The 15,398-nt window shown below is 45.4% G+C and overlaps 1 protein-coding gene across 1 annotated transcript in view; it reads left to right on the top strand.

Annotated features, from left to right (window-relative positions):
* Nucleotides 1-15,398, top strand: part of NIN (ninein) — a gene marked incomplete in the record, with an annotated part of 1,258,852 nt that overhangs the window by 991,714 nt on the left and 251,740 nt on the right. The window contains 1 exon segment of the mRNA XM_044074306.1: nt 1,076-1,222. Within this exon segment, the coding sequence (XP_043930241.1) occupies nt 1,076-1,222 (147 nt within the window).

The raw sequence follows: 15,398 nt of genomic DNA, 5'->3' as shown, positions 1-15,398 counted from the left end.
CATCATGGAAAGCAAATCCCAGGAAAGATTAGGACTCACTTTACCAGAGCTGCTGCTACTTCAGCTGCCTTTCTCAGAGGAGTACCTACCAAAGATATTTTGGAAGTTGCAACTTGGAGTTCAGTGCATACTTTCTCTAAGCACGATAATCTCCCTCTTTACTGTAAGTCTAGGGCAGGCTTTGCTTCTGCAGTCTTGCAGGGCCTTCTAGCCACCCCTTCTACTCTAACCACCACCCTTTATCTCAGCTTTGGGATTCAACCCTACAGTGATGACTGCAACAGTGAAACACGATGAACATAGTACAGTTGTGTACACTTACCATAAATGTAGATGTTCGAGTGTCTTCACTGTTGCAGTCTGGGTTACCCTCCCTCCTGTCCCCTCTTATACTTTCATTACTGTGGTTTCCTACTTCACCCTTCTTCTGAGATGTATTTGCTTCAGGGTATGGGGTTTGTTGTATTTTACTTTTTTGTTTTACTATTGGCCTTCATTTTGACCTGACATCTGGGGCAAGAAAAACTGGAGAACATGGCGTCGGCTGGCAGCTTTGTACTCCTAGCACTCTGACGTCAGGGAGCATGACTGAACAGCCGACGCCGGACCCAGACTTTGGGATTCTGGCCGACCGAGGACTGCCTGCCGGCAGGAAGAACCCTACAGTGATGACTGCAACAGTGAAGACACTCGAACATCTACATTTATGGTAAGTGTACACAACTGTACTTTTCCTTCCATATCCTAAACGACATGCTACAGGTGTATTGACACTCCTCTAAGTTATCCAAAATGTGTGATTGCATTTTGCTGAGTGAATAATTGCATATGTGCTGTAATGGGCTGGCACCCTTTCCAGGATTAGTTTTATTACTGTGCCTTTCTTGAATGCCAGGATATGCTCAGGATCTCCTTCAGCCTTGAAAATAGATTAGCTGGGTAGTCAAAGAATGAACAAAAAGAAACATTTATGTTCAATTTACAGCAGTAATTACATTTATAATGTTCTGTACTGTGTGTATACATTTCTCTTTCACACCTAAGAGCTGTAATGTGTGTTGTATTTGCTCATTAGCTTCAGTCTTCTGAGGAATCTCTGCAGAATACTAACATTTCAGTGGCAAGGCTGAAATCTGACTTGCGGGTGGCTTGTCAGGAAAATGAGGCACTCAGACAAGAAGTGATGGCACTTCACAAACAGCTACAGAATGCCAATGAGAAGGTAATAAACTGTTTCTCCCCCTCCTTGTCTTTTCATCCCTTGTTATTGACTTTGCAATATGGTATGTGTGACTGTCTGTCTGCTCTGAATTTTTATGTTAACCATAGCATTGCAAGTCCTTCAGCTGAGACATTGGAAAGTAACTAAACCCATTTTGAAATTGTCCCTAAAGCAGCTGTAAAATGTTTTAATTACTTCCAGATTTTAAAGGCATCAGTGAGCATTTTTTTGTGCTTGTGGTTCGCTGAGTTATGTTGTTTTAATGTTTTGTTAGTGTCTACTTTTTGTGTAATCACAACAGTTTCTACTCATGTTAAAGGTTTTAGGAGCTCATTAGTGTATTGCCATGTTCTTTAGACAAGAGTGGGGCATTTTTATTTATTGTATCTTTTATCTAGTTTGAATTTATCACAACAGATACCAGCTGCTTTACAACAGACCTTGTAAGAAAACAGAGGTACTGTAAACATCCACTGTACTGTGAAAAGAAAATGCATTTTAAGAAATCCTGGTTATGCTTACAAATATGTCTTGTGTTCTTGATATATATACAGTCTCATGTTGTTCTGAGAATGCTTGGTGAAGTTCATGTTGAATGTTTTACATGTACAGAGAAGTAGCTTGTATTGCTGACTAACAAATGTGATTCCTTTTTCTAAAGCTGTAGTAACTGCAAGAAAAAAATAATACCTTTCGTTGTAGGCATTCTTGATGGTTATTAGCTGTTTAACATTTACAAAAATTAGCTCTTTAGAAAGTTTAACTTTTTATGCAAAATAACTGCACAGTATTTTAAATTAAACTAGTCAGTTATGTCTTTAAAGCATTTATTTTCAAAACATGAGAAGCCTTGTCTCTTCATTCCAATAATGGCAAGAAATTTGAGTAGTGAGATTGCTGAAAATGGACAGCATCCCTTACAGTTTAGTGTGGCTTCAGAACATACTGGATATTTTGTCACCTGAAGTACCTTTTATGTAGGTGGGAATGAAAGGACCATACTTGATTCATAAATGGGAGTTGAGGCAGCAAATCATGACTGGAGAAATGTACATATCCACTCCACAGCTTTGCTCCAGCAGTCTGGCTTTCCCTCACAGGTTCAACCAGAAGCTTTGAATGTGCTATTTGATTACCACCTTTCTCTGAGCAAGAGACTAAAGCCAAACTGGGAACTGAAATTTGGGCTGTATGCAATAGCTTTATTATTCCAAAATGTTCAGGATGTTGGCACAATAAAGTCCAAAATTGCAAATCACAAATAAATTTTCACCATCAGCAACAAATAGCCTTATTCAGTTGTCTGACTATGTCAGGAGCAATGGGGCTTCATCATCTATAAAGAATGCTCTCAATCCACCTTTCTCCAGAGAATCAGCTCACTATTGTACTGCAAGAGCCTCTCTGGCTGTGAGGTTTACTCTCTGTATACCAAGCTGGAGCTGTATAACATGAGATTCATAGGTACTCCAGCTGCTGGGGTAAAAGCACGTGTTAGAGTATGCCAACATCTCATATGGCCATCATGACAAGCCCCGCCCACCCCTCTTCTGAAGGACCTCTGTCCATATTGTGCTGGGAGGCCTTGTTTCTCCTTCATAAAATGTAAGTGGAGTTTGACCTTTCGTTACTAACAGCATTGGAAGGAACTCCCAGCTTCATGGAATAGCAAGGTAAAATCCTGATTATGACTCAGACACTCAAGATTCATTAGCAGTACTGATAATGGAGAAGCCAGATAGGGTAGGATGGAAGTGAGAGGATAATGCTGGTTTCCTGTTGTCCATCCTGCTGCAGTGCTGTCCTCTACTGGAGAGCTAGGTGCATGGCATGCAGTACTGCAGGCTGGGGATGTGTTTGACACTGCCAAGCTGTGACTATATGGCAGTCTTCATGTTGCTTAGATGGGAACTCCCACTCACAGGGGAGGTTATAGCAGATAGAAGCTGATGTCTAGTCTCTGCACAGTGAACCTGTTTTATCAGTTTGCTGCCATTTTTCAGTCTTCTAATAATGTCTGTAACCTTGGCTGTCTCAATGTCTGAAACCTGGCTTAAAACACATATATCAGACACCGAAAGCCTTCCATCAGGTTACAACATTCTTCGTAATGATAGACCCCATAAAAAAGGTGGAGGTGTAGCTTTAATTTATCGAGACTCCTTAACAATAAGTATTCATCCAAAACCTGTCCCCACGTTCAATAGTATGGAAATCCTAATAGCATCCCTTCATATAAACCCTAATAAACAACTCTGTATTGCAGCTATCTACATTCCCTCAGGTCAAAACATCCCCCATTTGGCAGAGTTCCTATCTTGGATTAACCAAAATATCTCCCAAGAAAATATTATTGTAGGAGGCACTAACATTAATTAGCAAAACCTAACCTCCAAAGCTCCCGCTACCAGCATTAACCTCCATAGTTTCACACAACTCATCACAGAGCCTGCATGTGCTTTAAGTACCTGAGAAGAATCTGCATTAGATTGGATTCTAGTATTTCACCCCCCACTACTACGACTCCAATACTGGCACCCTCCCAAACACTTTGTGACCACCTACCTGCTTACACCCATGGAACCCAAATATAAATCCCCACACCTCACACATACAAATCTACCAGGAGCCTTGCCCACTTTGATCAAAACATATTTATCAATACCCTGCAAGCTCAAAACTGAACCCCAATAAAAACACTGCCTCTGGATGACGCTGTAGATTTCAGTAACGTCCTTCTTAGTACATTAAATAGCTTAGCACCTCTTCATACAAAACAAACAAAACCTAACCTTGCCCCCTGGCTAACAAAACAAACTAAACAAACCCTCCTGTCTAGAGACAAAGCCTGGAAAATATAGAAAAAAAGTAGAACTCCAGCAAATTAATAAAATTATAAACAACTTCGAAGTACTGCAAAAAAACTTACCATAACTGATAAAATCTATTTCTCCTCACAACTATCCTTCCAAAGTAATAATCCAAAAAAGTTCTGGAACTCTGTATCCTCCCTGCTTAATCCTAGTAACATTCAAAATCCATCACCCTCTTCCGTCAAAGACCCTCACCAGATAGCACAAATATTTAATACCCATTTCATTGACACCATTCAAAAGTCAAGGATTCATCTACAGAAAGCAACCCTAACTCCCAAAATACCAAAAAAATAGACCCTATATCTACCTCTATGCACACCATGGTTCCCTCTAACAATAACCCGCCCAGTCCTGCTTTCTCACTACAACCAGTACCCACGTCCCTAATTCTAAAATTGCTAACCAAACTAAAGCCCTGCTTATTCTCCACTGATAACTTACCACCTGAATACTTGCAACTTGCTGTCAAGGCTATAGCTTACCCTGTAAGTATTCATGTTAAGTTGTCTATCTCGCCTTCATTCTTGCTGGATGGGTTCGGAGCCGATCCTCGGCTCCGACTCGGCCAATACTAAAGCTCGAGAGCTAATTCCACCGGCTCGAGGCTCCCCTATATCCCACAATGCTAGGCGGTAACTACTCAGATCTCGTTTGCCGCTTAGCTGACGAGGTGCTTTTCTACTGGCTCTGGCAGGTTAGTGGAAAATATTTTCTATTTTCAGAAATCTTTAGACCCCTATTATTTACCTTAGTATAACTTTTAGTTTTAATTCTCTATTTCATTAGATCGACCCTCTTTTGCCCATAATCCCTTCCTTTATTCCCCTTTAACATTAGGCCTTAGGCCCCTTCCCCTCCTTCTCCTAGTCCTTTAGTGTGACTGGAAATTAATATTTTTTTCTTAAAGCCCTGTGTGTGTGTGAGTGTTTCTTACTTAGGCCTTTAGTATGTCTAACGACTCCAAGGTCTCAGGCTTCAAGAAGTGTGACTCGTACCATCAGAAAATGTCTCTGACAGACGGTCACACTTCTTGTGTGTATTGCCTGGGACCTTTGCACCTGCAGGACTCATGTGCTGTGTGCCATGGTTTCAGCCCTAGAGTCCTGCAGGAACGCAAAAATAAATTGATTTTGCGTGGCTTGTTAAAGCCTGAAGGCCCCCCGACCCAGTCTGTGTCGGGGAAGCCTTCTAAGACTTCCAGACAGTCGGCTCCAGCTTATGAGCCGTCCTCTGGAAGCATCAAAACTGCTTCGACATCGGCTCCGACTGGAGCCGATGTTTCCAAGCCTCATACTGTTACCTCTGCTCTGGCTGGAGCGGAGGCTGATAAGACTCAATTGGCTCAGATACTCTTATCAGAGCAACCTTCGAGGAAGAGGTCTAGGTCCCCCTCCATCGGCTCCGTTCACTCGGCACCGGGATCCCCTCTTCATTCAGAATGGAGCCATAGATCGCATTCCTCACGGTCTTCCAGGCTATCTGACCACGATTTACAAAGGGTAGTGAGTAGACTTCTCAAGTCCGAGGCACTGGCCCAAATGCTGCATAGCCCGACTCAACAGTCAGCGGCTATTTCCATCCCTCAATGTGTTCCTCCTCCGACTCCTTTGAGCTCGGAGCTGGGGCTCATCGGAGCCATGACTGTCGGCGCGTCGGAACTGATACCTTCCTTTTCGGCTCCGTCGTCTGCTCCGATCTCCTCTTTGGAGGGATCTCGGTGCCGAGCTTCCCTCATCGGCTCCGAGGGGGCGAGTGTCATCGGACCCTTGTCCGACCCCGCTCTCCCTCTTGGGGCTTCAGCGCTGGTGAGTTTGGCTCCGACATCGGCCTCGGAGCCATCCCTGTCGGTGCCGGGGGGGGTCCTTTTCTCTTCGGAGCGGGGACCTCCGGCCTTGCCCGATGGGGGTGCCTTCGAGGTCATGCGGAGCGTGCTAAAACCAGTGTCTGCCCCACAGTCGGCTCCATCAGCCCTTCCATCTTCAGTGCCTGCAGTGATTTCTACCCACCCCCCTTGCATCAGACCACAGAGAGCCAACTCCTCAAGTTTCCCCATTGGGAATTTCCTCCTCTTCCGAGGCCTCTCGTGACCCGGTAGGAGAACCCCCTAGGAAGAGGCAGTGTAAGAGGCAGCACATTGACTCCCCTGAGTCTATCACCTCTGACACTGACTTAGAGGAATCTGAAGGTTCCCCTCGATCCCCCTCTGAGGATGTCTCCTTTGCTGACATCCTTGAGATCCTGAAACAGAGGGGTAACTGGCCAGCCCTTAACCCTTCAGAGGATGAGTCAGTGTACCTTGAGGTGTTCGGCTCTCGCCCTTCCACCTCCTGGGTGTCCCCTCCTTTTGACCCCCTTATGGAAGTGGTGGCAAGGAAGGCCTGCACGGCCCCTGATTCAGTGGAACCCACCCCAAGGAGGCAGTCAAAGTTTATTACTGCCCCTAAAGATAAAGACTTTTTATCTAAAGGTGTCCCCGTCGATGCCATGGTGGTGGCCGCGGCCACTAAAAAGGAGTTAGCCGATTCTTCGGTACCTGTCCATCCTCCTAATAAGGAATCTAGGACCATGGACAGGTACGGTAAGCGGATGTTCTCATAAGCGACCTTTTCCATGCGGTCGCTGAACTACTTATGTCACTTCACTCATCTCCAGAGAGATTTACTCAAGGATATGGGTGAAGCGATAAAGGATCCAACAGCTGAGGGGTTTCAAGACAGAATGAACTCCCAGTTGGCAACCCTGAACTCCATCGTTAACTCCTCCATGCGGCTCATCTCATATGCTGCGGATGGAGCGAGTAGAGCCGCAGGCACAGGCGTTGCCTTACGACGTCACGCCTGGATACGGCTGTGCAACTTTGCGGACCCTTTCAAGGCGTCCTTCACCAATTCCCCCTTTGATGGATCATCCTTGTTTGGTCCTCAGGTGAAGGATACATTGACTAGGTGCGAGGTGGAAGGTAAGACTCTGTCTGCCATGGGAGTCCGTTTTTCTACCCCTTCTAGGCCTTATCCCAAAGGTCAGAGGGGAGGGAAAATGTGGTTCCACAAACAAACCCAGGGAGTCTCATCCGACGCACAAGGTCGATTCCCCTCTAGAGGCAGAGGGGGGAATAACAATAGACGCCGCCCTAGAGGCAGAGGAGGTCTGCAAAACCAGGGTAGCAGAGAAACTTTCTCTGATAAACCCTTTCAGCATCCCTGAGGAGCTGCCCGGCTGTAATCCTTCGGAGGCAGTCGGGGGAAGATTATCCCTGTACCCAAAAGCCTGGCTTTCCCTTACACAAGACAAATGGGTACAGTCGATCATATCAGAGGGTTACAAAATTCCCTTTATTCACATTCCATCCCAATCCAAAGGATCCCTTCCAGACGTTCCACCCAGTCTAAGGGAACAAGCAGCACTAGAAATTTCAAAGCTGCTATCAAAAAGAGCTATCCAATCAGTCCCAGCAGACCAACAAGGATCCGGAATCTACTCCAAATTCTTTTTGGTACCAAAAAAAACAGGGGACTGGAGACCCATACTGGATCTCAGCAACTTAAACAAGTATGTCAGGAAAACAAAATTCCGGATGGTCACGCTATAGTCCATTCTACCCTTCTTGGGTCAGGACAATTGGATGTGCTCGATAGATCTTCAGGACGCGTACTACCATATCAAGATGAACAGACGCTCCAGGAGATTTCTCCACTTCAGGCTGGGAGCCAGTCACTACCAGTTCAGAGCCCTGCCCTTTGGTCTCACTACAGCCCCCCTAGTGTTTACCAAATGCATGGCAGTGGTCGCGGCTCACTTGAGACGTCAAGGATTCCAGGTGTTTCCATATTTAGACGACTGGCTCCTTACTGCCACCACCAGACATCAACTACTTCTATCCAGAGACTTCACTATCCAAACTTGCCAAGCTCTAGGCATTTCAATAAATTTCGAAAACTCTGCCTTGTCGCCTTGTCAATCTATTACCTTTATAGGCGCCACCTTAGACACACTCAATCTTTCAGCCAGACTTACAGAGCAAAGAGCGTCAGACATCCGCAAGCAAGTTTACCTTCTCTTACAATGCAACAAAGTCAGAGCCAGACTAGTTTTGAAGGTATTAGGACTCATGGCAGCAGCTATCCCCCTTCTCCCCTTAGCTCGCTTCCACATGAGGATCCTCCAATGGATGCTGTTTACTCAATGGTCCTTCCAACAGCTCCCGATGTCCCACACCATATTGATAACTCAATCATGCAAGAATCAACTGTCTTGGTGGATCACATCACCTCAGGTTCTCCAAGGAAGACCCTTCACTCACCCCCCCCCCCAGTCGCCATGTTGACAACAGACGCCTCCCTGATCGGGGGGGGGGGCATTATCAGGGCAGGACAGTCCAGGGCACGTGGCAACCTTTCGAGTGCCACTTGCACATAAATGTCTTAGAGATGAGAGCAGTGCGTTTAGCGTTGCAAGCCCTTCACGACTCTCTTCCCACAGGGACTATTGCAATTCAGACGAACAACATGTCCGTAGTGTGGTACATCAACAAATAAGGTGGAACCAGATCATACCCCTTATGTCGAGAGGCACTCAGACTTTGGCAATGGGCGATCTCTTCTCAGCGTTTTCTGGTAGCAACGCACATTCCCGGGAAGTCCAACGTAATTGCAGACAAGTTGAGCAGGGCAATTCTCATGCCCCACGAGTGGTCTCTGAAGAAATCAGTACTGGAAGAAGTGTTCCAAAGATGGGGCCAGCCTTTCTGCGATCTTTTTGCTACTCCCCAAAACAGCAAGTGTCACGACTTCTTCACTCTCTTCCCGTTACCAGGCCATCCCACCAGGGACGCTGTAGTCCACGATTGGCTCCGGGGACTTCTGTATGCTTTTCCCCCTTTTCCACTGATAACTCAACTAATTCAGAAAGCCATCGCTTTGAGAGTGACAATGATCCTCATTGCCCCCTACTGGCCTCAACAGATATGGTTTCCGTTCCTTCATCGTTACCTTTTGGAGCAGCCTTGGCATCTGGACCCAGTGCCAGATCTGTTGACCCACCAATCGGGCCAGCTGCACCAATCTCTTCATTCTCTCAACCTCACAGCGTGGTTTCTCTGATTCCAACCTTAGCCAGGCTTCCCTTAATATCTCGCTCGGTCTGAGATATCTTGATAGCCTCTCATAAATCTTCTACCCGGAAGATTTATAATAGCAAATGGAAACACTTCTCCTTTTGGGCAACATCAAAAAATATAGATCCCTTCACTGCACCTATCCAGTCTATTCTAGACTTTCTAGCAGAACTCTTTCATTTAGGCTCTTCTTCATCTACCATTTGAGTTCAACTGGCTGCTATATGTAATTATCATGTAGGTGTCTCGGAGTCTAGCACCATGGCTCACAAGCTCTGCAAAGCCTTTTTAAGGGGCGTTTTTCTTCTCAAACCTCCAATCAAAGATCCCCCGCCTCAATGGGACCTGAACTTGGTTCTGGCATTCTTAATCCTTCCCCCTTTCGAACCAGCGGCTTCATGTTCTCTGAAGTTGCTTTTATGGAAGACACTTTTTCTGGTAGCCATAACTTCAGCGAGAAGGATATCTGAACTCCATGCTCTGTGCAGTCGTCCTCCTTACTTAGTTCATAGGTTCATACTAGGCTATCTGCCCTAGGGCATTTATAAGCCTAGCCAGAATGTGTTTGGCTTTCGCCACCCATTTTAAATTTATTTTGCTATGCCCTTTTTCGAGGTTAGTATACTGTGCCTCTGTCTAACAGTGACACAGAAGTGATACCCGGGGTAAACCTACGATCTCCAATCCACACATCAAGATTCCTCTTGAAGAGAGTCAATGAGGGACTCTGCCTAACCTGGACTGGGATTTTATTCCAGAGTGAGGGGAGCCTCTGGGTTATGAATCTGTCCCTCCAGCATGTCCTATTTATTTCAATGCTGAGGTTCAAGTCTCTCGAGTGCTTAGCTCGATGGGATTTGGATTTTCTGAGGTGCAGCGTGTCCATTAATTCTGGGTTGGACATGGCTTTATACATCAGGCACAGATCGCCTCTGAACAGGCGGTATGCCACTGAGTAGAGCTGGAGTTTCTTTAACCGGGCAGCATATGGCATCTGTTTGAGCCCTTTGATCTTCTTGGTGAGGCACTTTTGGGGTCTTTCCAGTTGCTGCAGGTGTCTGGTAAGGTACATCCCAAAAGGGGCATTGTACTCAATTATGGGCCTGATGAGGGATGAGTAAAGAGGCACGATGACCTCCCCTGATCTAGATGTGAATCCCTTCATGATTAGGTGGGCTATATAAAATGTTTTTCAAACCACTTTGGCCACGTGGTTGTCAAATGAGAGATTGCTATCAACTTGGGTTCCCAGGTCCCTAATTACTTCTTCTGTACTTAATGGATTACCACCTATGTGGTAATTTGTGGGCACTTTGTTTTTGCCAAAGGGGATGACTATACACTTTTGGCATTTAGCTTGAGGCCATGGCTCTGGCACCAGTTGTCTGTTTCTATGAGGCCCTTTTGGAAGATGCTTGTGTCGGCTGGAGAGTCGATTATGGCGCCCAGTTTGCAGTCATCTGCGAACTTGGTCAGCCACAGTCCTTCCGTGTTGGCCTGTACCTCCGAGAAATATATACCGAACAAGAGAGGTCCCAGGACTGAGCCTTGTGGGACACCACTTGTAACTGGTTTGGAGTCTGACATGGCTCCAGCAATTCTAACCATGTGGGTTCTGTCCTTGAGCCAGTTTGCAATCCATCTAGTGACATAAGGGTTTATATTTAAGCTGGTGAGCTCATCTATAATGCCCGAGTGGGGTATTGTATCGAAGGCTTTTGCGAGGTCCAGGTAGGCTGTGTGGATGACCTTCCCCTCGTCAATGGCCTTGGTGACTGTTTCAAAGAAATCAACCAGATTTAAGAGGCAGGATATGCCCTTAACAAAGCTGAACTGGGTAGGATCCAGTGTTTCTAGGTCCCCAATATCTTTATTTATGAGGTCCATGATGATCCTTTCCATAGCTTTGCAGACCAAGCTAGTCAGGCTTATGGGGCAATAGTTTCCAGGATCCGTAGAGGCACCACCTTTATGGAGAGGGACCACTGTTGCTGTACGCCACTCTTTGGGCACATATCCTGTAGTAAGGCTGAGATTGAACAGTAGTTTTATGTTTGGGTTTAGCTCTTCTTGGAGTTCATGTAGGACGCAGCCCGGGACACCATCTGGTCCCATTGATGCTGTGTTTTTTGCTTTGGAGAGGGCGGCTCTTACCTGAGCATCTGAGATGTCAGGGGGGCAGCACTCTGCTGGGATAGATATTTGCCCTTTTGGTGGGGAGGGGGGGGAGTTTGCGCTGAGCCTGTCAGCTAGGATGTTGGCAATGTCTGTGGGTTCAGTGTATTTTTTGTCATTTTGGACTAATTCTGAGCATATCTGGGAATTACCACCCAGGTTCCTAACATAACTAAAGAGAAAGCCTTGTGATTATCCTTAGTGTCCTGTGCAATTTTTCTCTCGAAGCTGGCCTTAGACAATTGTATGTGTGCCTGTAGTTTTTTGCTAATACTGATCAGTGATGCCTTCCCTTTTTGGGATTTTGCTCTATCATTTAGTAGCTTCCTCCTTCTATTGTATAGTTTGTTTATGGCTGGGGTCCATCAGACAGGACGTCTGCCTTTGGAGGATTGGGTCTTGGTTTTATTTGGGATCGCATGATCCATGCATTCCTGAAGGTGTTCATAGAATGCGTTTATAAAGGATTCTGTGGTCTGGGCCATATTTTCCACAGGCCCGGGGGCTTTGAAGGATTCCACCTCAGTTTTGAGGAGTGTGAAATTTGCTTTAGAGAAGTTTTTCACTGTGGTTTTCTGGGCAGGGGGTGGGATCAGGATGTGAATATCCAGTGAGATTAGTTTATGGTCTGATCTTACCAGTGAGGGATACACTTCTGGTCTGGAGCATAGAGTCCCCATGTTGGCGATGATCAGGTCCAGTATGTTTTCCCCTCTTGTGGGAGTGGTAACAAATTGTTCCATAGCATTTGAGTTTATAAATTCTAGGAACCTTTGGGCTAGGGTGTTGGAGCTAGAGTAATGCTCCCAGTCTATGTTTGGGTAGTTGAAGTCACCCAATATAATGGTGTTTGGAGAGACCTTCATATTTTCCAGTGTTCTCAGGAAGGCCGAGTGGGGTTCCTGTGTTTGGGAGGGTGGTCTGTAGCAGGTTATAAACTGGAAGGCAGTTTTACCCACTGTTAGTTGCACATGGATAGTCTCTGATGCTTCGTGCTTTGCCACCAACCTGGAGATGTGGGTATCTTTGGTGAATATCGATACTACCCCTCCTTTTGTGGTTCAGTCCAAGTTTTGGGGCCGAAAAGCATGGTATGAGGTATAACCTGGTAGTGCTGGGGCGCTCTTGGGAGCCCTGAACCAGGTTTCTGTTACTGCACAGATATCGATGTTCTCCATGCTAAGGAGAGTTTTGAGTGCGTGCATCTTGAGGTTTAGACTTCTGGCGTTGAGTAGCATTACTCTTAGTTTCTTATCCCTTGTGATACTTATGGAGGTGGGTTTGTCTTTTGAGCCTTGCCTAAAAAAGGCACTATGGGGGTAGCAAGAGCCTTTGCCAATATCCGAAAGCCCAGGGGTGACAGATGCAAGCCGTCCCTAGCGAAGCATCGTGGCTTGTCAAGCATATCATCCCAAGCTGACAGGCATTGGATCCCCTTTGAATGACACCATTACTTAAGCCAATTGTTGAAATTGATCATCTTGTCTTCATATTGTGGCATCATTTTTGGTGAGGGTAAGATGCTACTCAAGGTCAGGGTCATACCGGCCTGGGCTACATGCTCACAGAGCTCCTTTATGTCTCTTTTCATGTAGTCCAGGGAGGTACGTCTCAGGTCATTCACACCAGCATGGACAATGACTGAGTCATATTTGTACTTGCCTTGGAGTGACCTGAGTGCTTGTGTTATGTGGCGGATCCTAGCGCCCGACAGGCTGCTCACCGTGACCCTCTCCTTGTTCAGCCTGGTGAGCGGGACGTCAGTGTGCCTGACGATAGAGTCACCTATTACAAGTGTATCAGGTGTGTTGTTTAGTCTTAAGGGCTGTGACTGTTCGGCACACTGGCTTTGTGAGATATGTGTTGCACTTGTTTTGTTTTGGGGTAGCGGCTGCTTGGGTGTCTGCTTTGGAGGTCTCTGCTGCTTCGGCAGATCTTTATTTAGAGCCTCCGAGTATGTTTTTGTGTGATTATGTGTTTGGTTTGCTGTCGTGGTAGGTCTATGTGAGACTGGAATTGTAGTGAGTGTGGTTTCCTTCTCCTCCTGACTGGTTATGCCAATACTGAGTTGAGAGAGCTTAGCCTCCAGTTTGGCTATATGGTTGCATCTCTCACATGTGTTGGAATTTGTTGGGAGGAGGAGAGGGTTGTCTGTGTACATGAGGCAGTTGTAACATTGCCTCAAGATTCCCAGATTCACCAGCTGGACCGGAGAGGAGATTGACGACTCACTTTGGACATGCTAGAATAATATTGGGAATTCCTTAATAATTGAAAACCAGGATCAGTGGGGAGTGAGGGTGTAGTGCTTTTAATTTTTAGTGCTGACTTATATAATTGCTTTAGTGAGCAAGTGCCAGGTAACTTAAGTGCAATATGTTACAGGTAACTTATATGCAAAAACGACAAACAGTAACTTTCTTTCAAGTGAGACAAGGAAATAAGTACAGTAAGCAATGCAGATATCACTAGTGATCCACAGAAGCGCTGGGAAGCCGCGTATTAGGTGGAATTAGCATTCCAGGGAAATAACAAGCAAACAAACAACAAGCATATAAACAAAGCTAGATTCAGCAGGCCTGGATCTAGTCTATGCTACAGCAAACAAGGTGTACCAATTTCAGTAAGATACAGTTCAAATATTCAGGCACTATAAACCTTTAACCAGAAATTCCCAGCTCAGAAGGGCAGAGTCCAGCCTCTTCTCCCACAAGAGTGCAGACCACAAACCTTCTTAATGTAAAATAACTGGCCTGAAGCCCACGTGCTTAAACCAGAACTAATACACTTTAAGAATAACAGACACTGGGCTCTCAATCAGCAGTTCCCAACTTAGAAGGATGAAAGCTACCTGTCCTGCACCACAGTGCATGCCACAAACCTTCCTAATGTATAACAACTGGTCTGAAGCCCAAGTGCTTAATCCAAAAGACTTAGAATGATAGCTACACTTTAATCAAGTTACTACCAAGCAGTAATAATTACAATTGAATACTTTAGAGAATGCCTGGATTAGTGCTCAAGTTACACAAACAAAGCTAGATCCAGCAGGCCCGAATCCATTCTATGCCACAGCAAACAAGGCGCACCAACTTCAGTAAGAAGCAGTTCAGATATGCATGCACTATAAACCTTTAACCAGAAATTCCCAGCTCATAAGGGCAGAGTCCAGCCTCTCCTCTTTATTGTTTGTTCTTCTGGCATCGTCTTTTCAGGGCTCAGCCCATCTCTCTCTCTCTCTCACTCTCTCTCTCTGTTTGCAAGAAAACTCTGAAAGGCTTGGCACCAAAACCTGTATTTTTAATCAGCTCAGCTTGAGCTGCCTGACAAATTGCCCACATAGAAGGTACCCTAAAGCTTTGCAAATTGGCTAGCTCTTATATCCTTAACAGGGTATAACTCATATAGCTAAGGTTAGTGTACCAGTGATGATTCAAACATCTGCTGTTATGGTAGTTGTACTTAACATAACTGTACTTTGCTGTTTCATTAGAATAAGTAATTAGTGTCATTTTATGGGTGGAATGAAAGTTAGTAAATATTGGCAATGCACAGAGAAGTGATGGAAGGAAGTGGGTTTTTGCTGTAGTTTTCCTGGAAGTGTAAGATATGTGGTGTGGCTCTCTACACCAACACTAGCTTCTGATGGGTTGTTTAGGTCACCTGTTGAATGTTTAGGTCATACTCTGTTGTCTATTGCAACTCCTAGAAGTTTGGAATGAGGTACTATTTCTATGGTAGTGGTGGGGTACTATTTCTATGGTGGTGTGTGGTAATAGTGAATGCATATTTATGGATGGAGCATTGTCTGCCACTGACTAGTGCATTAGCTTGGTTTCCTCAACATTTAGGAGTAAATGTGCATTTCAGACATGTTTAAACGGAGAAACAATATTCCTGAGTGACTTCCTGTAATTTCTAAAGACTTGGAGCTGAACACATGAGAGTAGTATCATCTGTGGCATGTTTTGAGGTAGTGTAGAGGTTATGAAATGTTAGCCAGTAGTGGACC

This window comes from Protopterus annectens, chromosome 6.part0 (genome assembly GCF_019279795.1).
Source record: "Protopterus annectens isolate FY-2018-M chromosome 6.part0, PAN1.0, whole genome shotgun sequence".
NCBI classification, from domain to species: Eukaryota; Metazoa; Chordata; order Ceratodontiformes; family Protopteridae; genus Protopterus; species Protopterus annectens.
Note: the sequence above shows the minus strand (reverse complement) of the source record. Positions and strands in the feature narration are given on the sequence as shown.